The sequence below is a fragment of the Corvus hawaiiensis genome, chromosome 20 (genome assembly GCF_020740725.1).
Source record: "Corvus hawaiiensis isolate bCorHaw1 chromosome 20, bCorHaw1.pri.cur, whole genome shotgun sequence".
NCBI classification, from domain to species: Eukaryota; Metazoa; Chordata; class Aves; order Passeriformes; family Corvidae; genus Corvus; species Corvus hawaiiensis.
The window spans coordinates 10,638,612-10,660,661 of record NC_063232.1 but is presented as its reverse complement, the minus strand read 5'-3'; the positions used below and the strand labels follow the sequence as shown (position 1 = coordinate 10,660,661).

The window sequence follows — 22,050 nt, the reverse complement described above, 5'->3', positions numbered from 1 at the left end:
GGGACAGGCTGGGCAGACACACGCCTTGCTCAGGAGGCAGATTCCCCCACACCTCAATCCTTACACTGCCCCAGGCATAGAGCAAGGATGCAATTCCCCCTGGGAGCCAAGAAAGATCCTCAAACCTGTGTCTCACGTGCACTGCTTCCACAGCTTGTCACCTTAGGGCCCAGTCCAGCTGTCACCTCCCACCAGCAGCCCTGCTGGCAAGTGAGAACCCCTTCCTGTGCCCCCCGCACATGCCCTGCCCTCCATGGCCACGTCCAGTTCCTGTTATGCCTTTGCATGGATTCAGCTTTATTGCACATTCTGCAGATCCATGGAAGGCTCTGGCAGCAGGAAAACGAGAGGGCTCTCCTGCCCCCTCCATGTGCCTGACTCTCCTGTGCAGGTAGGACAGTGTCCTGAGCCAGTGCCACCCCGTGTCCCTGCGAGGTGGCAGGTCCCAGCAGGATGCAGGTGCGTCTCTGCTCTGGCTGCAGGAGAACCAGGATGGGAGAAGGTCTTGCAGGCAGAATCAGACTGCAGTGAGGGCAACCAGGCCCAGCTGAGCCCATCCTCAGAACCTCAGCCCTGCGTCACTGCCCAGAGCTCCTCAGGACCCACACGGTCCTTGCAGAAACCCTGGTCCTCAGTGCTACAGCTGTGGCAGGAAATTGAGGACAGCAGTGATGAATTCTTCAAATTTATCCTGATGGACTATGTGGCCTGCACCTTTAATGTACTGGATCTCTGCCTTGGGGAAGAGGCGTTGGATCTCTGGGTAGTCTCTGGAGCTGCAGGACAAGGGAACACACCATGATCAGAGGTCCCTCCTGGTGTCTTCCCTCACCTCCCCAAGCAGAGGGTGATCCCGGGTATGGCTCCTTCCCTGCTAGGAAAGCCCAGGGGGGGCCCCCAGGTTCCCCCTTGCTCCAGTGTGTGGGTGTCACTGGTGGCTGGAGGCACAGCCCTTGCTCAGGACCCTCCGCATCCCAGGGGGGGAACTCCCCTCCCACCCTTGGCAGCTGCAAAGAGCACAAGAGGTCAGACCTGGAACCACTTCTCTCCAGTCTCACCTGATATAGGGTGAGTCGGACCCTCCCAAGAAGAGTGCAGGACCAGGATATGGCTTGTGGAAAACAGGGAAGTTCATGATGTCTGCCAGGTGCCGGGAAATAGCCTCCAGGTTCACCCCGCCACACGTAGCGGCCCTCCACCTCCACCAGGTTGGTGAGGAGGAACTGTCTCAGCTGTGGGAGCTGTCACGGAAGGGGATCGTGCGCTCTTCAGTAAGAGCAACAAAGCAGGATGCCCTGGCACCCTCCATCCTCCCCTCTACCCTCATCTCCCACAGGATTTCCTACCTTGACCACGGGCTGCAGCTGGTCGTCAGCCAGCTGGCGTGCTGCCGAGCGGGACAGCCCCACCGGGACCTTCACTTCCTTCATGGCCGAGATGTAGGCGGAGAATTCAGACACGGGGGCGGTTGAGCCAGGACTGATGTCTACGGAGATGAGGCGCTCCACCAGGTCTGGCTGGAGACACAAGCAGGGCAGATCAGATGCCAGGATCTCCCAAGATCTCCCCAGAGGGAGTGGGGACAGGGCTCTGCTCCCAGTCTGATTCTCTGGAGGCTCTTAGCTCCATCCTGCCTCAGCAGAGACCTCCACATGCCCTTCCCAGAGTCCTTGTGCTTGGCAGAGATCTCCAAGCTCCCCTGCAATCGGTGCTGGAGGGACAAGGCAGAGCATGGGCTGGTGGACACAGATTTACTCCTGCTCCCACAGCCTGGCTTACAGCTCTGTGTGGGACAGCACCCACCCTGATACAGACAAGTCCCTCTGGAGCTGCGGGCAAGGCTGGCACCGGTGAACAGCCTCCGAAGGTGCCACCCCCTCCCTAAAGCCCCCCCTGGAACTTCCTGAGCCTGTGACCCCACTCCCATCCCCGTGCCTGCCGACCCGCTGCAAGGCCAGCGTCATGGCCGTCTTGCCCCCCATGCTGTGTCCCACGAGGATGCACTTGTTGATTCCCAGGCGGCTCAGGAGGTGCTGCACGTCCAGGCTCATTGCTTCATATGTCATCACAGGGCTGTGGGGGCTGCTGCCATGGTTCCGGGCATCCACTGTCAGCACCTGCCTGGGCAGGGGCACCGTGTCACCCCAGGCACTGCCCACCATGACCCTGCACTGCTCCCTGGGTGCTGCTCCTCCCCACACCCCCTGGGTCTCACCTTGCCGCTACCACGGCGTACCAGGGTCTTGGCCACCGTCTGGAAGTTGCCATGGCTGCCAAAGAGCCCGTGGAGCAGGACAAGGGGTGGCCGGTCCCTGCGACCCTCCACCTCCACATGGGCCAGGGGCACTGCACTGCAGGGAGAGAGGGGCACGGGGTATGGCCAGAGGAGTGGGGGGGAAGTGAGCCCTGCCCCTCTGCCCAGCCCTGGTGAGGCACATTTGGAGTGTTGTGTGCAGTCCTGGGCTCCTCAGGAAAAGGGAGACATGGAGCTCCTGGAGCAGGGCCGGCGCCGGCTGTGAGGATGAGGAGGGCCTGGAGCATCTCCGTGCCCAGGACAGGCTGAGGGAGCCGGGGCTGCTCAGCCTCGAGAGGAGCCCCAGCTGAGAGGGGCCCTCAGCCCTGGCTGTCCCTGGCTGCAGGGAGGGCTCAGGGCAGGGCCCAGGCTCTGCTCCGGGGCCCGGCAGTGGCACCAGAGCACCGGGCAGGGCCTGAGCCCAGCAATTGCCCTGCACAGGAGGCAGAACTGCTGCCCTGGGCAGGGCCCAGCCCTGAACAGGCTGCCCAGGGAGGGGCTGGAGTCTCCCTCAGCGGGGATATTGCAGAGCCCTCTGGGCACAATCCTGTGCCCTGTGCTCTGGGATGGCCCTGCCTGAGCAGGGAGGTGGCACCAGGGACCCTCTGGGGTCCTCTCCAGCCTGGCCCATTCCGAGGGAGCGCGGCCACGGCCGGGCCAAGGGCACGGTGGGGAACGGGGGGGGGGGGCGTGGCCACAGCCGGAGAAGGGCGTGGTCACTGGGGGCGTGGTCACAACCGCCCCGCCGCCCGCACGGGGCAGCGCGACCGGGAGGCGCGGCTTGCGGGAGGCGTGGCCAGCCTCGTGGGACGGACACGCCCCTTCTCGCGCTATACCCCCCGGGACCCTTCCCGGATCCGGTACCGCTCCCGCCGCGCCCGCCCCCGCCCCGCGCAAGGCCGAGCCCTTACGTGCCCACGGAGCGGGCGGCGGCGGCGGCGGGCGGCGGGGCGGGGGCGCGGGGCAGCCGGCGGAGCATCATGGCGGCGGCGGCGGCGGCGCGCGGGCCGTGACGCGACGTGCGCGGGGGCCCCGCCCCTGCCCCGCCCCGCCCCGCCGGGCGCCCCCCTGCGGCAGCAGGGCGGCAGCGCGCGCTCCGGGAAGGTCACGGCGGGGCCGGTGCCGGCGCTTCCCCCGCGGGCAGCGGAGCGGGCGGCGGGACACGGGGGTGGGGGCCCGGGGAACGTGAGCCGGGCGGGGCGGCTGCCTGCGGGCGGGGGTTCCGCAGGGCCCTGCCGCCCGCTGCCACCCGCAGGCACAACGGGACCGGGCGGCGCAGTCCCGCACTCGCCGCCCCCGGCCGCGCTTCCCCCAGGACCGGCCCCGCGCTCCTGCGGCCGCTCCTGCCCCTTTGTCCCTGCCCGCTGGAGCGTGGCGGCGGGCGGGAGGGAGCGGCCGAGCAGGGCGGCCTCGCCCCAGCGCGGCTCCCGGGCGGGGGAAGCGCCCCGCGGCCCCCCCGGCGGCCCCAGACTTTGGACTGCGGGCAGGGAGTGTCCCTGCGGCATCCAGCGGCTCCTCCGCTGCTTCTCGCCCCGACCGATCCCGGAGAGCTGCCCCTGGAATGCAGGGGGACAACGGGTCCGCGCCCCGAGCAGGGCCTCCCGGGGCGGGAGGGAGAGGGGCTGCGGCTGAGCCCTCTGCTGTCCTCGGCCCGGTGCCACTCGGGGGCTGCCGTAGCAGGGTGTGTAGGGTGACTTGGGGGGCTGTACCCCAGTGTCCCCCCTCCCGTGCCCACCTGGATCGTGCCCCACATCCCAACGACACTCGGGTACCAAAACAGGACACGTTTATTGACAAATGTAACCGGTACAGACCACGCGTAACAGGGACAGACGGTGCCGGGCCAGCAGCGATGGGGGGCTACAGCAGGGAGGCACCGTCCCCATCCCGTCCCCATCCCGTCCTCATCCCGTCCTCATCCTGCCCCGTCGGCGTGGCAGGACCTCGCCGGGCGCCGCTTCTCCCGCCGACCCGAAACTGCCTCGTGTTTAACCGAAACTGTCTCTATTTACACAGCCCGGCCCTGACCCCGCGGCCGTCCCCAACCCTTCCTTCGCGCCCCCCCCCCCCCCCGCCCCGGCGCTGCCGTCCCCGGGCCCCACGGAGGGCGATGAGAGTCCCAGGGTGGGTCGGTGGGGTGGGGGATGTCGGGGGGTTCCGAGGGACCCTGGGGGGCTCAGACATAGTTCCTCTTGTCGTAGCTGGTGACGGCTGAGCGTGGGGCAGAGTAGGCCACCTTTCCCGTGGGGTACCTGTCGTCTTTGGGGGGGCAGGAACAGCAAAGCAGGGCCCCCCCCAGCATCAGGAGTGCGGAAGCCGCCCAGCCCACGTAGAGCGAGGTGCCCAGCTCCCGCTTCTGCGCTTCGATCACCAGCGGGTTGTAGAAATCCCGGATGATGGTGTTGGCTGACCAGCAGACAGGGATGAGGGTCATGACACCAGACAGGAGGAAAATGACGCCGGAGACGATGGTGATCTTGGCTTTGGTGCTCTCGTCCTCCACGCAGCGGGTGCACTGGGCTCCCACGATGGCCACCATTAAGCCTATGACGGCCAAGATGATGGCCACCACCAGCAGGGCACGGGCGGCTTGCAGGTCCTGCGGCAACGCCAACATGGAGTCGTAGACCTTGCACTGCATCTGCCCCGTGCTCTGCACCACGCAGTTCATCCACAGCCCTTCCCAGATGATCTGGGCCGTCACGATGTTGTTCCCGATGAAGGCCGACACCCTCCACATGGGCAACGCGCAGCAGATGATGCTGCACAACCAACCCAGCACGGACAAGGCCACGCCGCCGATCTCCAGCCCCATCGACATGGTGGTGGACGGTTCAGTGACGTGCTCCAGGCGATGGTGGAGAAGAACCCACGGACCGAGACCGTCGCCGTCACCCGCCGCCGCTCGCAGCCGGGGGATCGGCTTACACCTGTGCGCAGCGCTATTTATGCAGGCTGGCCCCGGGGTGGGGTTTCAGTGCTGGCTGCTGGACGCTCCTCTCCGCTCCTCCGTCACCATCACCTGCGTCCCACACCCTCCCCTTTGTTTGCAGAGATGGAGCCAGGTAACCAGAGAAGGGCGGGAGGAGGAGAAACGCCACCTGCCACAGCCGTTCCCTGGTTTCGGCCGATGGGTATCGGGAAGCACTACCACCATGCTCGTTCCCACCAAACCCCTTCTGTGGACCTGGAAATGGCAAGGGTTCACCTTTCCCCCACAGAGGTGCTAGCAGGTCAGGGTTTGGTTGATTTCTGGAGCGTGGTATCGGTGCTCACGTTTAACTGGGGTTCGGTGACCGTTGGGCACCTTTGCATCGCCGTGCAAAGTGCAACGCCTTCGCCGTGCCATGAGGTTTGTGTCACCATTCCAGGGGACCTGCGGGTGCTCCCGGCCCAGCCGGAACCCCTCCAGCCTGGCCCCTCCTGTTCCCACCCTGCTGGGCCGGGAGCACTATCAGAGATCCTCTGACTGACTGATAAATATCTTTACTCATCCTGCACAAGTCTTGTGGCCTTGAAGGGAGCAGATAATGCACGTAACCACCCCGGCAGTGTCACCCCGACAACCTGAGCTGGCACCTGGCAAAGGGAAAAATATCCCAAGGCATGAGCAATCCCTTCAGGCCGGGCAGCAAGAGTCCCATGACTGTGGGGTGCATGTTTCCCCCCCTACCCTTGCATGCCGGGGGTAGTGCCAGTGCTTTCAGTCCCCCTCCCCCAGGAATGTGGTTGCTGGACACAGGCTTGCTCCTACCTGTTCCCTGCCTGCTCCAAAAATCTCCTCTACAACTTATTAACTACTCAAGAGCGCGGTGGGATGCTGGCAGCTGGTGCCGTGCAGCTAGGATGGGGGGGAGCCCTGCAACTGCCTGGCTGTGCCCCATGGTACCCTGACACCCCACAGCCAGAGGGGTTGGAGTTGGGTGCTCCCATATTATCCCGACAGCCAACAGCCAGCGGGGTTGGATTTGGGTGCCCCAGAGTATCCCAACACCCCATAGCCAGGAGGGTTGTATTTGGGTGCCCCACAGTGCCCTGATACACGGTGTCTGGTGAGCCACCTTCTATTGCCCAGCAGCACTCTGAACCCCCATAGCCAGTGGGGTCACCCCACAGCACCTGATACCCCATGTATGGCTGGGTCAGCTGTTGTCACCCCATGTCACCGCAGCACCCCATATCCACCCAGCCTGACCTCCAGCCCCTGCAGCACCTCATGTCTGACCTCCACCATGCGGTGGCACCCCGATAACCCCTTATCCATCCTCTGCCAATCCACAGCATCCCCAAAATACCCTGTACTTGGCTGGATGAGCTTCTGCCACCCCACTGTAACATGATCACCCCCCGAGGGCACCCAAAATCCCCACAGCCAGCCGGGGGGGTTGCGAGGCTGACCCTGTCTGTGCTGCTGGGGGAAGCCCGTGCAAGCAGCCCCCAGGGTCCTGTGCCCTTGTTGCTGGGGGTGCTGGGGGTCCCGGCCCTCGGGGGCACCTGGGGGTGGGTGTCCATGGTCCAGTGCTGTCACAGTGATGGTGGGCACAGGGCCAGGCTCGCTGGGCTGCCAGCAGCAAACAGGGGGGTTGGGCTGCCGAGGGCCCCCACGTGTGCAGGGAGGGGAGTTCCCGCAGGCCCGGAGTGCAGAGTGCACAGGCACACAGGTGAACACGCACACCATACAGACACACACACACACACACCATACAGACACACACACCATACAGACACACACCACAAACACACACACCATACAGGCACACACACACACACCATACAGACACACACACACACACACCATACAGGCACACACACACACACCATACAGACACACACCACAAACACACACCATACAGACACACACACACACCATACAGACACACACACACACACACACCATACAGACACACACCACAAACACACACCATACAGACACACACACACACACCATACAGACACACACACACCATACAGGCACACACACACACACCATACAGACACACAAACACACACACCCCCCATACAGACACACACCACAAACACACCCCATACAGACACACACCACAAACACCATACAGACACACACCACAAACACACACCATACAGACACACACCACAAACACACACCATACAGACACACACACACACACACCATACAGACACACACCACAAACACCATACAGACACACACCACAAACACACACCATACAGACACACACACACACACACACCATACAGACACACACCACAAACACACACCATACAGACACACACACACACACCATACAGACACACACACACACACACCATACAGGCACACACACACACACCATACAGGCACACACCACAAACACCATACAGACACACACCACAAACACACACCATACAGACACACACACACACACCATACAGACACACACACACACACACCCCCCATACAGACACACACCACAAACACACACCATACAGACACACACACACACACCATACAGACACACACCACAAACACCATACAGACACACACCACAAACACACACCATACAGACACACACACACACACACACCATACAGACACACACCACAAACACACACACACCATACAGACACACACCACAAACACACACACACCATACAGACACACACACACACACCATACAGACACACACACACACACCATACAGACACACACACACACACACCATACAGACACACACACACACACACACCATACAGACACACACCACAAACACCATACAGACACACACACACACACACCATACAGACACACTACAAACACACACACACCATACAGACACACACCACAAACACACACACACCATACAGACACACACACACACACCATACAGACACACACACACACACCATACAGACACACACACACACACACCATACAGACACACACACACACACACCATACAGACACACACACACACACACCATACAGACACACTACAAACACACACACACCATACAGACACACACCACAAACACACACACACCATACAGACACACACCACAAACACACACACCATGCAGACACACAAACACACACACACCATACAGGCACACACCACAAACACCATACAGACACACACCACAAACACACACACCATGCAGACACACAAACACACACACACCATACAGACACACACACACACACCATACAGACACACACACACACACACCCCCCATACAGACACACACCACAAACACACCCCATACAGACACACACCATACAGACACACACCACAAACACACACCATACAGACACACACCACAAACACACACCATACAGACACACACACACACACACACCATACAGACACACACCACAAACACCATACAGACACACACCACAAACACACACCATACAGACACACACACACACACACACCATACAGACACACACCACAAACACACACCATACAGACACACACACACACACCATACAGACACACCACAAACACACACACCATGCAGACACACAAACACACACACACCATACAGACACACACCACAAACACCATACAGACATACACCACACACACACACACCATACAGACACACACCACAAACACACACATACACACCACAAACACACACACACCATACAGACACACACACACCACAAACACATGCACACAAACACCACAAACACACACACACCACAAACACACACACAGAAACACACACAGACACACACACACACAGACTCAAAGTCACACACACAGACACACACAGACACACCCACACACAGATGCACATACACAGACACACGGACACACAGCTGCACACAGACACACAGATACACACACCCCCTCTGCCGGCAGTGACGCCCTGGCATGCAGCCTCACACACAGACACACAGACTCATAGTCACATGGACAGACACACAGACACCGACAGACTCATGGACACACAGACACATGGACAGACACAGACAGACACACAGATAGTAATGCAGCCAGACGCACAGACACACAAAGACACAGGGACAGACACAGGGACAGACACACGGACACACAGCTGCACACACAGACACACAGACACACGGATGGACAGACATGCAGCCAGACACACAGACACACACACAGACATGTGGACTGACGGACACACAGACACACACAGCCATACAGACAGTCAGACACACAGCCAGACACACAGACTCACAGACACACAGAGACTCACAGACAGATTCCCAGACACACAGACACACAGAGACTCATGGACACAGACAGACAGAGTGACAGACAGACTTACGGACGCACACACAGACTCAGACACACACACAGTGGCAGAGGTGAGCAGGCACGCTCTGCTGGTGCAGGTGCACACCCACAGCCGCACCCAGTGCACGCGTGGCTGCGGGGCTGCGGGCAGGGGGTTACCCTGGCAGGGCTCTGGGGCAGGGGGGACCCCAGGCAGGGCTGTGGAGTGTGAGGATGCGCCAAGCAGGGCTTTGGGGTAGGGTTATACCCCAAACAGGGCTCTGGGGAAGAGGGGGTGGCACCCCAGACAGGGCTGTGGGGCACAGGGGTAGGGGCAGGGTTATACCCCAGGTCTGTGGGACAATGGGAATACTCAATACCAGGGCACCGGGCAGGAGAGATAACCCACGTAGGAGTGGGGGGTAGAAGGGAGGGATACCTCTGGGTAGGAATATGGGACAGGGGGGATACCCCAAGTAGGGCTGTGGGGCAGGGGAAGAGAGAGATACTCGAGGCAGGTGTATGGGGTAGGAGCTACTGGGGCAGAGCTGGGGTGGGACGGGGCAGCGAAACACCACAGCCCCCGACCCTGCAATCAGAGCTCTGCACGCGGCGTCCCCACTTCATCATCCCAAATTGCCCAAAGTACAGGCTGTGTCCAGTGTCGTGCCGGCCTGGGGCAGCTGCTGCTGCCTGACTCACGATGGAGGAAGGGGCAAATCACCGGGGTTTCGGGGTGCCAGCCACCCCCGGCAGGACACATTCTTGTGGTGAGCAAACCAGTCACTGGTGTTTACTGAGGAGCTGAGCAGGGCCGGCGTCCCTGGGGGATTCCTGGGAGCACCCCCATCCCAGCTGCTGCATCTCCCTCCCTGGTGCGGTCCCTCTGCACTCCCTCACAGCTGGGGAGGGATGAGGAGTATCCGAGTCCCTCGGGATGGGGACAAAGTGTGGTGGCTGCAGGAACTCAGTGGTGACACGGGGACAGGTTTGCTCCACTGTGATGCAGAGACCCCAAACAAATGTCAGATCCAAAGGTCACAGGAGCATCCCCGGTTTGGAGGCCCCAAAGGAAGGATCCCTGCGCTGACACGGGGGACACCCACTGCAGCATCCCCCATCCTTGCATCCAGCACCCGGCAGCACCCCGGGGGTGAGCAGGAGGTGACGGCAGAAACCGCCCCGGGCGCCGCGGGGCCGCGTCCCACTCGCGTGCGCGGCGGGGCCGGGGTGTTCCCCGCCGGGGCTGGGGTGTTCCCCGCCGCTGCGGTCGGGAGTTCCGGCGCGTTCCCCCCCAGGGGAGCGGGGCCGGGCCGGTAAATGCCGCCTCGGCTGCTTATATTTCAGGCGCGGGGCTGCTGGCTCTGCCCCGGCCAGGGCACACAGGCAGCCCATTGTTGGAGCCCCTTCGGCGCGGCGGGAGCAGGTGAGGCGGCTTCGAGCATCAATGGCAGCTCTGTCTGCCGGCGGGGCGGGGAGGGAGCTGCGGCACACGGGGGCTGGGGGCGGCGGGGGACATGGACTAGCGGGATGTGGCAAGGGGCTGGTGGCTCGCTGGGGGATGCTGGGCCATGCCTGGGGCATCCCCACCCCGACAGCTCTGATCGGCTTCCCCACGGCTTTGCCGTGGCATCCCGCTTCCTCCGAGCATCGCCCCTGGGAGACCCCCATTGCACCGCCCGTGACCCCCTCCCTGATCCATCATCTCCCCCATCCCTTCGCCAACCACCTTGGCAGCGCTTGGGGCTGTTGTCCCTGTTGGGAGCCACTTGTTGCTCAGAAATTGGACAGAGTTTTGACTTTCAGAGCGACTTCAGGCCGAAGGTCCCGTCTCTCCCAGCGGGGACCCCGCAGGTCCCGGCGCTCGGCTCCCCTCCCGATAAGACTTTGCTTTCCCATAGTGAGAAACAACCTGACTGTGCATATTTGAGTCGGTCGGAGGGGTTTATGTTGGGCAAGGATGTTTTTTGGGAACATTCAGTCTCTGGGCTGCCGGTAACTAATCCTCGGCCCTGGTGGGGAGAGGCTGCCCCTCTCCTCACGGGCTGAGTGGGAGGGTTGTTGGCCGTGCCTTGCTTGGCAGATGTGAAGCCAGAGATCCCGGTGGAACATCGTTTGCTGGCGAGTCTCACCTGCCTTTTTGGGACCTTGAGGTAGCCGGGTTGGTGGGTCCATGCGTGGGTCCTGGGGGATGAGGGGCTCTTGGCTCAGTGACACGGGGTGTGTGAGGTGGGACTGTCACCTGTGTCCGGGGTGGGGATGTCCCCAAACCCTTTTTGGCAGGAGGTTCATGCCCCAAGCCCCTCTCTCTGCAGGGTGTCCTCTACCCTGAGCAAGGTCAGGGTGACACAGCCTCTGCTGTGCACCCAGCAGTGCCTGGCATTGTGGTGACACTGGGTTTAGTGTCACCTCCCTGCCTGCGAATGGCCTCACTGCCCAGCTGAGGGGCTGCAATGTGTCCCCATGCTGGTGAACAAGTGTCCGAAGGTGTTTCCTGATGGATATGCCAGGATGGGAGCTCTGCCCTCACCAGTCCTCGTAGTGCAGTGGAACAGGGATGGGACCCCAGGCTCCCACATGTCCTTCAAATCCCACTGGATTTGGGGGGTGGGAATCCACACCTGTCTGGGTGCTGGGGCAGGTGGTGGGGGGTGAAGGCTTGGGATGGGTTGAGTGTGTTGAGTACCCCATTTTGGGGTGGAGGAGCTCCCTGCTGAGCAAGTGGGCTGTGGTCCCACCAGGACATGTGCCTGTGCCATGGCTCCTTGCAGGTGACACTGGGGCAAAGCTGGGACTGGGGTCCTGCAGGATGGACTGGGAATGAGCACTGGGATGGGGCTGTGGGGCTGGTGTCCATGAGTGGTTGCCCTGGATGGCATGTCCTGAGGTGCTTGGTGGTCCCACCTGTGCTGCAGCACCATCCTCGGGCTCCAAGGGCACTGGGGTTGGCTGATGCTCCTCTGCTCCGTGCTGAGCCGGTGCCTGTTGGCCTTGCTGGCCGGCAGTGCTGGGCACATGGGGCTGGCGGTGCTGTCCAGGCAGGTGTGGCACTGGGGAAGGGCACAGGGGCTGCCCCTGTGTGGCAGCTGCCAGTTGGAATATCTGTCACGTTCCAGCATTAATTACAGTAATTGGCTGTCAGAGGCTGTGCTGGTGCCTGCTCTGCCTCCGAGGGGGAGTATGAGCAGCTCAAGCTTTGATGCTCTGTGCGCGGGGGAGTCCCTGTCCCCACCTTGCCATTTGTCCCCAGCCCAGAGACATGTCCCCACGTGTCTGCAGGGACACGGCCCATGCGAGCCACACACACATGTGGGTGTGTGCTTCTCTCCAACCCCAAATAATGTGGTGGTTACAGCAGCTGGCTGGGAGGTGAAAGCCTCAGGCAGAGTCTGGCCCCGGCGGGAATGCTCTGGAGCCTTGTAGATTAAAGGGAGCCCTTGACCACAAGGCTCTGGCCGCAGGGTGGACACTCTGGTATGTGAGCAATGCGGGCGTTCCAGCAGGACAGAGCACAAGTCAGGCAGGCAGGACCCTGACCATCCCCTTAGGCTGGGGTCTGCTGTGAGACAGGGGTGTCCCCAGGCATCCTCCTGGCACTGCAGTGCACGGGCCACCAGGCTTGTCCCAGCACACTGGGACGTGATGCCCAGGGACATCCTGGCACCAGCACCAGCAGCTCCAGAGTCTGTCATACCAAGCAGACCACAAGTGGTTGGATCGTGATGGTAACGCCAGTGTTTGGGAAAACTAAGATTATCTCAGTGCCTCTTATCTTTTCAGAGGCCCAGGATTAAGCTGGGGTGATGAAACAGTGCAATGTCCGTCTGTCCGTCTGTGCCGTCTGTCTGGTGTTGTGCTGCACCTGTGCAGGTGCTGCAGGAGCTCGGAAGGAGCGGGGAGGGGACCTGTGTGGGAGTCATGGATTAAAGGAGGACAGGTCAGCTGCAGTATGGCATCAGTGCTGGCACTGGACTGGCCTCGGCACTGGGATCAGTGGGTACGGCACTGGGGCACCGCGAGGCCGGATCTGCCCCTCACAGCCCCAACCCACCCAACCCCACTAGGCAGGCAGTGGGACATGGGCAGAGCTGGGGCTGAGGGTGGCTGTGTGAACCCTGGCTCAGCACTGGAGCACCGGTGGGCTGGGTTTGGGGTCTGCACCCCCCATTGCCCCAGGCAGTGCTGTCTCTCCTTCGTGGGGAACCGGCAGCTGCTCCAACCGGTTTGTGGGTCTGGGCGGTGACACCTCCTGCCCCAGGCCTAATGGAGGGCAGGGAAGTGCTGGTACGGACGCCAAGGAGCAAACAAGGGCTGCTTGTGTCCTGCCGGGCACAGAGCCCAGCAGCCAGGGAGGACAACGTGCTGCTCCCCCAGCACAGGGCCATGGCGGGGCCAGAGGCTGGGCTGATGTTGGAGCAGTCATCATGAGCTGGAGGGAAACTGAGGCATGAAGGCGTGAAGGAACCCCATGCAAGTGATGGAGCAGAAGGTGCTGGCAGTGATGGCAGAGATATCCCGGTGCCTGGACACCGGCTCTTCCCCTCTGGCATCACGGGCTGAGCCCCAGCGCTGCCCTGGGCATGTCCTGCCTGCCCACAGCAATGGGATGCACTCCTGCACCTGGGTGGCCTGATCCCGGTCCCCTGCATCCTCCTCCGTGGGAGCAACCGGGATATTAAGTGTCATCGCTGCAGGGAGAAATACAAGTGGAAGAATCCCGGGAAACTGGTTCTACCCCTCCGTCCGGTGCCGGCGGCAGGCCGGTGGCTGCGGCAGCGCTCCTCCCTCGGCAAAGGCATATAATGCCTGCCATGGTCCCGGCAGCCGGCACTGCACGGCGGGAGGCGGGCAGGGGAGCGGGCAGCGAGCGATGGCCTCCATGGGGATGCAGGTGCTGGGCATCGCCCTCTCCGTCATCGGCTGGTTGGCCTCCATTCTCTGCTGCGCGCTGCCCATGTGGCGGGAGACGGCCTTCGTCGGGAACAACATCGTGGTGGCCCAGATCATCTGGGAAGGGCTGTGGATGAGCTGCGTGGTGCAGAGCACGGGGCAGATGCAGTGCAAGGTGTACGACTCGCTGCTGGCCCTGCCGCAGGACCTGCAAGCTGCTCGTGCCATGGTGGTGGTGGCCATCGTCCTGGCCATCCTGGGCACCCTTCTGGCCGTTGCCGGCGGCAAGTGCACCAACTGCGTGGAGGACGACACCGCCAAAGCCAAGGTCATGATCCTCTCCGGCATCATCTTCATCGTCGCCGGTATCCTCATCCTCATCCCCATCTCTTGGTCGGCCAACAGCATCATCCAGGACTTCTACAACCCGCTGGTCTCCGACTCGCAGAAGCGGGACCTGGGCTCGTCCCTCTACGTGGGCTGGGCGGCCTCGGCGCTGCTGCTGCTGGGGGGGGGGATCCTGTGCTGCACCTGCCCCCCCCGCGGAGAGAAGCCCTACTCCGCCAAGTTCACGGCTGCTCGCTCGCTGCCAGCCAGCAACTACGTGTAGGAGCCGCCGCGCCTGCCTGGACGCCCCGGCCGCTCCGGGGAGCGGGGACCTCCCGGGACACTCAACCTCCCCGGCTGGGACTGGCCGGGCGCCGGCGCGGTGCGAGGGAGGGCAGACAGAGCCGCCTTTGTTTCACCGGGATTCAAGCCGGTTCTTTAGTCTCGGCTGAGACAGGGAACAAGGAGATCCTGTCCTGGCTGCCCGCGGTGGGAGTCCTGCTCCCCCCGGAGCATCCAGCTGAGGCATCTTCTCCGAGACACCGCCTGATCCCCTCCTCGAGCATTTCCTGGCTCCCGGTATCGGGGTGCGCCATGTGGTGACACAGCTCGCAGGAGCCCGTCCCGCGGGTGGCACAGGGCTCTGTCACCCCGCGTGGAGCTCCCCGGGACGTGTCTGTCCCTCGGGGTGGGTGGCGGTGTCGGTGCTGGCAGGGACAGCGAACCTGTCCCACGTGGTCACGGGGACGTGGTGGCTCTGCAGACCCCGGCAGGGTCTTGAGGGGTGACAGGGGCTCTCACCTGCCTGTTCCCTAAATTTTGACTATGACCTACTTTCGGGGCTCGGAGCGGCCGTACCGAGTGTGATTTCTCGCGGCAGCTCCCCAGGGCGGGGGCATCATTATCCTGGGAGTGGGAAGGCAGCGGCCGGGCTGGGAGAACCGGTCGGGGAGGCAGGACCGGAGCGGGGCTGTGCCCCCGCATGGAGGGGGCGACTCCCGGACCCGACTCTATCGCCCCAGAGTGGGGTGCCTGGGGCCGGGAGTGGGGTCTCACAGTACCCCTGGCTGTGCTGCCGTCCGTCCGCGTGTCCAGCCTTCCCGCATTAAACGGCAGCTGCTCAGACCCTGCTGTGCCTCGTGTTCTTTACCCTCTCCAACACCTGCCTGGGTGGTGGGACAGCCCGGTGCTCTATGCCCTGGGCTCCCGCCCCCCTAAGAGATCACCCAAATCTGCTCCTCGGAGCCTCGTGAGATCCCCGCCGCCTGTTCCAGCCCTGGCATCACTCGCCGCTCCCCTCCCGAGCGGCCCCGGAGGTGACAGCGGCTGCTTGCACGGCACAAAGCCTGTCCCACGCCTGACCCGCCGCGATCTTCCCACCCGAGCAGGAAGAAGGTGGCGGGCGCCCACCGGGGCGGGTCGGGGCGCGCTGGCCCCGGGGCCACCCCACAACCCCGGCTGGGAGCGCCCCGGGGCCGGCGTGGGCAGCGCCGGCTGTTTTGCCTAACTCGCTTCGGGCACGGCAAGTGCTCCTCTGGCTTGGGAACATCCTTCCTTCCCACCTCGGGGCTCGTGGGGACGAGGGGCGACTCCGCCTGGCTCTGGGTGTCTCATCTGGATCTGAGGGCCTGAGGGCTCCCAGCTCCCCAATCCCTTCGTGGGGCACGGGAATGGTGGAAAATGTGCCTGTAGCCCTATGGTGCCGGCGGCCAGGTGGGAATGTGAGCACAATGGTCTCTCGAGGACCCCTGGGGAACCATGGAGCCACCACCTGTCCCCCTGCAGGCGGTCACACACCCTGGTTTGGGTGTCTCCTGTGGCCCAGGTCCCGCTGGCTGGGGAAGGGTGCCCGGGATGGGTCCCATCATCCCGGCCCCTGCCTGCCTGGAGCACGGGGAGAGGGACTGTGATTTTAGCCCAAACGGTCTTTCACGGCCCAGGGGATGCAAAGTGCCAGTGCTGGGTGTCCATCAGGCTGCTGAGGGATGAAAGGTGCTGGGGAAGGAGTGGGGATACAACGGGAGAGGAGAGGCTGAAGTAACCGAAACCGGGACAGGGGAAATGGTGGTGAAACCTCTGGCAAGAGCCGCAGGGTGTGCCAGGCACAACCGATACCCGCTGAACTCAGGGCCATAAAAACCCGTCTGGTCCCAGCCACCAAGCGCAGCGCAGGCACCCACGGATGAACTCTGCTCCGTGAGGGGCTGAGCTGGGTTTGGGCTGAGCCAGGGCCACAGCGGTCACATGTGACCATGATGGAGCTTCTGGTGTGTCCAGCATGTGTCCCTGTACCAGCCACCCCTCTCCCAGGGACACCACCTGTGTGACCCCATAGCCCCTCACCAGGGTTTGCCCTCTCGGGGCTGCTCTGGGGTGGTATCGCAGAAGGTGCTGAGACCCAGAGCCGGGATCAGAGCAGACCTGAGCTCTGACTGATTTCCATTTCCTCCTGGAGAGGAGATCCCGGATCCAAAGGTCACTGCAGCATGGCTGTGAGGGCAAAGCCAAACTGGGAGCAGGCACTGCTGAGGGGGGTGGGGGGCTGCCTTCCCTGCCCGTGTCCCTGGCATGAGGCTCGGGGCCAGGGAGGCTGAGCACCAGTGGTGGAGTGGGACACGGGGTGGGCACTGGGGGTTGGCCAGTGACATGGGGTGAGTGTGGGGCGGGGATTTTGCCCTCTGGAGCACTGGGGGATGGGCACAGAGAGCCCCCTATCCTACTCCCCAAAACCCATCCCTTCCCTGACACTTGCCATGCCCTGGGAAGGGGCGATGGCAGAGGCTGGGCTGTGCTGTGCTGTGGGGCCAGTGTGACACACAGGGGCTCCTGCACCTTGGCCTGCTCGGGGCCTGGGTCCTCAGAGCCACACGTGTCCCCATCCTGTCCTGCAGCACCGCCCCATGGCATTCATGCCCCCATGTCCCTTGAGTCCCCGTGTCACTCATGTCCCCATGCTGTCCTGCAGCCATTCCCACCCCGGTGGGGAGCAGGACATACAAACAAAGCCCATGCTGTCCCTGGCTGGGGGCTGTGCCTGTGACACCTGTGCCCTGTCCCGCAGGAGCTGCCGATGGCGATGATGACCATGCAGATGGGAGGGCTGATGATGGCCGCACTGGGCTGGCTGGGCTCCATCCTCACCTGTGCCCTGCCCATGTGGAAGGTGACTGCCTTCATTGGCTCCAACATCGTGGTGGCCCAGGTGTTCTGGGAGGGGCTGTGGATGAACTGCGTCTACGAGAGCACGGGGCAGATGCAGTGCAAGGCCTACGACTCCCTGCTGGAGCTCACCTCCGACCTGCAGGCTGCTCGTGCCCTGGTGGTCACCTCCATCTTCGTGGCCTTCCTTGCCTTCCTGATGGCCCTCTCGGGAGCTGACTGCACCCGCTGCGTGGACGACAACGGCACCAAGACCAGGATCTCTGCGGTGTCAGGTGTCATCTTCATCATGGCCAGCATCATGCTGCTCATCCCCGTCTCCTGGTCTGCCAACAGCATCGTCAGCAACTTCTACAACCCCATGGTGCCTGAGGCCCTCAAGAGAGAGCTGGGGGCTGCCCTCTACATTGGCTGGGCCTCCAGTGCCCTGCAGCTCTTCGGTGGCGGTGTCCTGTGCTGCTCGGGATCCCAGTCCCAGCAGGACCACTACCCCAAGAAGTACCGGGCAGTGAAAACCTGCGGCCCGATGGGCTATGCCATGAAGGACTATGTGTGAGCCACTGTGCCCGGGTGCCAGCCCAAGGCAGAGCACCACTGTCCCTGTCCCATGTCCCCATGCCACCCCTGCCCATGCACTGCCTCCTCCTGCCCATCCCCATGCTGGCTGACCCCCAGCACGGTCCCCATGTGTGCCCTTCCCCAGGGCAGGGACTATAAACATCCTGGTGCCACCAAGGCTGCCTGGGCTCATTTTGAACAGCGCGGTGTGGGGAGGATGGTGATGCGTCCTGGGGGTGCTGTGCCCTGCCAGCTGCTGTGTTCCAGCGCCTGGAACATCCCATGTTCCCGTGGGGATCAGCTCCTGGTGTTCCCTGCAGCAGGAAACTGAGGCAGGGAGAAGATGCTGAGAGCTGAGAGAGGCACAGAGGGACACCAGGGGCTCTCAGCCTCCGTGGACTGGGAGGGGACCCCAGACAAAGGCTTGAACCCCCCCTCCCGGGCTCCTGGCCACCCACCCTGGAGGGTCCACATTCCCCCTGCTCTGGGAACAGCACACAGCAGGCAGACAGCAGGGACAGGGTTTATTGAACAGGCAAGTGCAGGGCTGGGGACAGCCACAACCCCTGGCTGCTCAGGGGACAATGGGGAGGGAGAAGTAGGGCAGCTACGGATGGGCACAAGGACACAGGGGACAAAGCACAAGGGTGACAAGAGCCATGGGGAGGGTGAGTGTGGAAGATGTGGGATGCCCTGGGTGAGGGACAGGGACAGACACAGCCATTGCCTCACATTGGGGAAGAGCTCCTGAGGGGAAGGATGCAACCTGTTCCCAGGACCATGGGAACAGGATGAGCAGGAACAGGTCTGAGGGAAGGGAAAAATGAAAAAAGCCCAAATATTCTAGCAAGAAATTTAGGTAAAAAACTTCCCAAGGGAGCAGTGGAGGAGGAATTGTGGAGGCAGCCCAGCAAGGGGCTGGGGGAACAGGCTGGGCAGGCAGTGCTGGGTGGGGAGCAGCCACCAGCTCCCGAAATCCCTTCCAAACTCATTTTCCACCCAGACCATTAACTACAAAGCTGTGGGAAAATGAGAGATTCCAGCAGCTGTTGTGGGATGAAAGGCGGATGTGGCACTTGGAAAGCCTCTCCAGCTGGGAGCCACCTCGGCATTGCTGCTCCGGCTCTGGATGTGGAGGCTCCTGCACCTCAGGGCTGGGTTCAGCCCTGGGAAGGATGAGGATGGGAAGCCACAGCACACAGTGATGGGGACCCACCCCTAACAGTCCCCAGGTAAAGACTCTGGGGGTGGGAGATGAAGGAGGATCCAGATTTTGACCATGAGTGCTGAGGTGGGTGAGGTGGGGAGAAGACATCCTGGACTGGACATGCCTTGGAAAGCAGCCATGTGGGTCTGTGAGATGTCATGGTGAGCGCTGAGGTGCTGGGGACAATGCCTGAATGTCAGAGCTAAAGGTGGTGCCCAGGTGACCCTGGCAAATCCAGGAGACCCTCCCCATGCCGAGGAGAAGACAATGGCCCCAAGCCCAGACTTGGGGGAGAAGGAACCAAGAAAGGGAATGGGGAAACTCCCCCCAAAAAACTCCCCCTGCCCTGCTCCAGGAGGGGGTCACTGGGCTCAGTTTTATAAGGGGCCCAGTGCTCACCCCATCTCCAGAGCCATGCTGGCTCTCAGCCTTCCTCCAGGTGCGGCACAGGGCACTTCTGGTAGATGTAGACCACCCCGGAGATGTAGCCGGTGCCCTGGGTGCTCTCCTCCTCGGTGGTGGCCCTCTCCCAGTATTCCACCTCCTGGGCCAGCAGCTTCTGCCAGGCTCCGCTCCACTCCAGCTGCCCCATCGCCGCCTCCAGCTCTGCCTTGTACCGCAGGTTCGAGGGGTTGCTCCTCGTCGTCAGGCACAGGAAACCGCCTGCAGGACAGGAGACAGGTAACGCTGACACAGCGTGTCCCTCTCTGGGGATGGCACCCCCTGGCAAGGGTGGGGACACGGAGAGGCACTGAGAGCCTGCCAGGAGTCAGCGCGCAGGGAACAGGCAGGGCAGGGGCACAGACAGGGCATGGACAAGGCAGTGGGCAGGGCACAGACAGGACAGCAGGCAGAGATGGGCAGGACAGGGGGCCAGTGGGCAGCGGATGGGCGGGATGTCACGCCTGAGCACGGGCTGTCACACACCAGCACTGCTACTGCCACCTCCTACCTTGTCCCGCTGCCCGGACCTGGCAGTGGGCAAGGTCAGGGACCCGTGCCATCGCCCGTCCTTTGGCAGCAGGGACAAGGCCACGGGTCCAGCGTCCAGCGGGATGGGGACCCACATCCACCGGAGCCCGGTGTCCTCATCCCACCACCCCGGGGGTCGCGGCGGGGAGGGGACACGGGCCCGTTACCCGGCTTGGTGACCCGCAGCAGCTCCGGCAGCACCGTGCTCGACACTTGCCCCTCGCCCAGGGCCCCCACCACCGTCACGGCGTCGTAGTGCTCTGCGAGGACACGGGGCGTCACCGGGGGCCCTCCGGGGCTCCCCCCGCCCGGTGCCGGCCCGTCACCTGCGGGACACGCGGGTGTCACCGAGAGGTCCCTCCGGGGTCCGGCCCCTCCCGTTACCTGCGGGCGCGGGCAGCGGCTCCGTGCCCAGGACGCAGAGCCGCAGCTCCTGGTAGAGCCCGGTGCTCCGCGCCTGCTCCAGCATCCCCGCGCTGCCGTCCACGCCGTGCAGGCAGCGGAACCCGCGCCGGTGGAGCTGCGGGGACAGAGGCACCGTCACCCCCGCCCCGTCCCGTTATCTCCAGCCCGCCCCGTCCCGTCCCGTCCCGCCGGTACCTCCCGCGCTACGAGCCCGGTGCCACAGGCCACGTCCAGCAGCCGCGCCTCGGCGCGCGGCGCGGGGAAAGCGAAGGAGAGGGAGGCGGCGGCGAGATGCGGTGCCCGGTACTCCAGAGCCGCCACATCCTGCGGGGACACGGCGGTCAGCGGGGACGGCCGCGGCCCCCCGGCGCTCCCGTCCCCGCGGGGTCCCCGGTACCTGCTCGTAGCGGGCGGCCCAGCCGTCGTAGAGCCGCAGCCGCTCGGGTAGCGCCGAGCCCCGGTGCACCGCGGCCACCTGGTCCCGGAGCGCCGCCGGCAGCCCCATCCCGGTACCGGCCGGGCCCCCGCGCCCACCGGCGGGGCTCCGCTCGGGACACGCCCCCCGCAGCCCATTGGCTCCGCCCCCGCTCGGGACACGCCCCCCGCAGCCCATTGGCTTCTCCGCCCGCCCAGGGCACGCCCCCAAGCGCGTTTTGTCAATGACCCCGCCCCCACAGAACACGCGATCCCCGTCTAGGCCACGCCCCCTCGCCATCCATTGGCTCCGAGCGCCCGCCCCGGCCACGCCCCCCGCGCTCCATTGGGCGCCGGAGCCGCCCCCAGAGCGGGATCGGGGCGTTGGGAGCGACCAAGTGCGCAGGGCAAAGGGGGGGGACGGGCCGGGCCGGGTGTCCTGGGATTCGGCCAAGTGTCTGAGTGGTGACCAAGGGCCCCAGGACGGTGTCGGGTGCCCTGGGGGGGATGACCAGCTCCAGGGATGATGACATCAAATGCCCTGGGGGCGTGGTACCGAATTCCCACGGCAGGTGGCCCCAGGAGCCCCAGGGCTACCA

The 22,050-nt window shown here is 63.2% G+C and overlaps 5 protein-coding genes across 6 annotated transcripts; 2 read left to right on the top strand and 3 right to left on the bottom strand.

Moving 5' to 3' along the window:
- Window positions 1-276: 276 nt before the first annotated feature.
- On the bottom strand, window positions 277-2,528 carry ABHD11 (abhydrolase domain containing 11). Its single transcript, XM_048324898.1, is given in 8 exon segments — window positions 277-776; window positions 1,059-1,174; window positions 1,176-1,241; window positions 1,347-1,517; window positions 1,944-2,117; window positions 2,216-2,362; window positions 2,365-2,393; window positions 2,396-2,528. Coding segments are annotated over 8 exon segments (885 nt in total). The 5' UTR covers window positions 2,439-2,528; the 3' UTR covers window positions 277-637.
- Window positions 2,529-4,062: 1,534 nt separating this feature from the next.
- Window positions 4,063-5,549, bottom strand: LOC125336413 (claudin-3-like). The gene has a single exon (XM_048324899.1). The coding sequence runs from the start codon at window positions 5,112-5,114 to the stop codon at window positions 4,470-4,472; it is 645 nt and encodes a 214-aa protein (XP_048180856.1). The 5' UTR covers window positions 5,115-5,549; the 3' UTR covers window positions 4,063-4,469.
- Window positions 5,550-10,838: 5,289 nt separating this feature from the next.
- On the top strand, window positions 10,839-18,630 carry LOC125336322 (claudin-3-like). Its single transcript, XM_048324729.1, has 2 exons — window positions 10,839-10,945; window positions 17,798-18,630. The coding sequence occupies exon 2, from the start codon at window positions 17,807-17,809 to the stop codon at window positions 18,449-18,451; it is 645 nt and encodes a 214-aa protein (XP_048180686.1). The 5' UTR covers window positions 10,839-10,945; window positions 17,798-17,806; the 3' UTR covers window positions 18,452-18,630.
- On the top strand, window positions 13,701-15,861 carry LOC125336323 (claudin-4-like). Its single transcript, XM_048324730.1, has one exon. It carries the CDS (start codon window positions 14,390-14,392, stop codon window positions 15,017-15,019), a length of 630 nt encoding a protein of 209 aa, XP_048180687.1. The 5' UTR covers window positions 13,701-14,389; the 3' UTR covers window positions 15,020-15,861.
- A 330-nt stretch (window positions 18,631-18,960) lies between the features above and the next one.
- On the bottom strand, window positions 18,961-21,602 carry METTL27 (methyltransferase like 27). 2 transcript variants are annotated; one of them, XM_048324728.1, is made up of 6 exons: window positions 21,435-21,602; window positions 21,233-21,361; window positions 21,017-21,152; window positions 20,800-20,892; window positions 20,060-20,323; window positions 18,961-19,836 (listed from the first exon to the last, which is right to left on the bottom strand). In XM_048324728.1, the coding sequence occupies exons 1-5, from the start codon at window positions 21,540-21,542 to the stop codon at window positions 20,085-20,087; spliced, it is 705 nt and encodes a 234-aa protein (XP_048180685.1). In that variant the 5' UTR covers window positions 21,543-21,602; the 3' UTR covers window positions 18,961-19,836; window positions 20,060-20,084. The 2 variants fall into 2 exon arrangements, with proteins under 2 accessions (XP_048180685.1, XP_048180684.1); XM_048324727.1 differs by having other exon boundaries at window positions 18,961-20,323; window positions 21,435-21,601.
- Between the last annotated feature and the right edge of the window lie 448 nt (window positions 21,603-22,050).

Coding starts and splice junctions, on each gene's coding strand:
- LOC125336413 (XM_048324899.1), bottom strand. CDS start 5,114: ATGTCGATGGGGCTGGAGATCGGCGGCGTGGCCTTGTCCGTGCTGGGT.
- LOC125336323 (XM_048324730.1), top strand. CDS start 14,390: ATGGCCTCCATGGGGATGCAGGTGCTGGGCATCGCCCTCTCCGTCATC.
- LOC125336322 (XM_048324729.1), top strand. CDS start 17,807: ATGGCGATGATGACCATGCAGATGGGAGGGCTGATGATGGCCGCACTG.
- METTL27 (XM_048324728.1), bottom strand. CDS start 21,542: ATGGGGCTGCCGGCGGCGCTCCGGGACCAGGTGGCCGCGGTGCACCGG. Junction 20,893..21,016: donor GCCGCTGCCCGCGCCCGCAG/GTAACGGGAGGG, acceptor GTGTCCTCGCAG/AGCACTACGACGCCGTGACG. Junction 20,324..20,799: donor GCTGCGGGTCACCAAGCCGG/GTAACGGGCCCG, acceptor CCTGTCCTGCAG/GCGGTTTCCTGTGCCTGACG.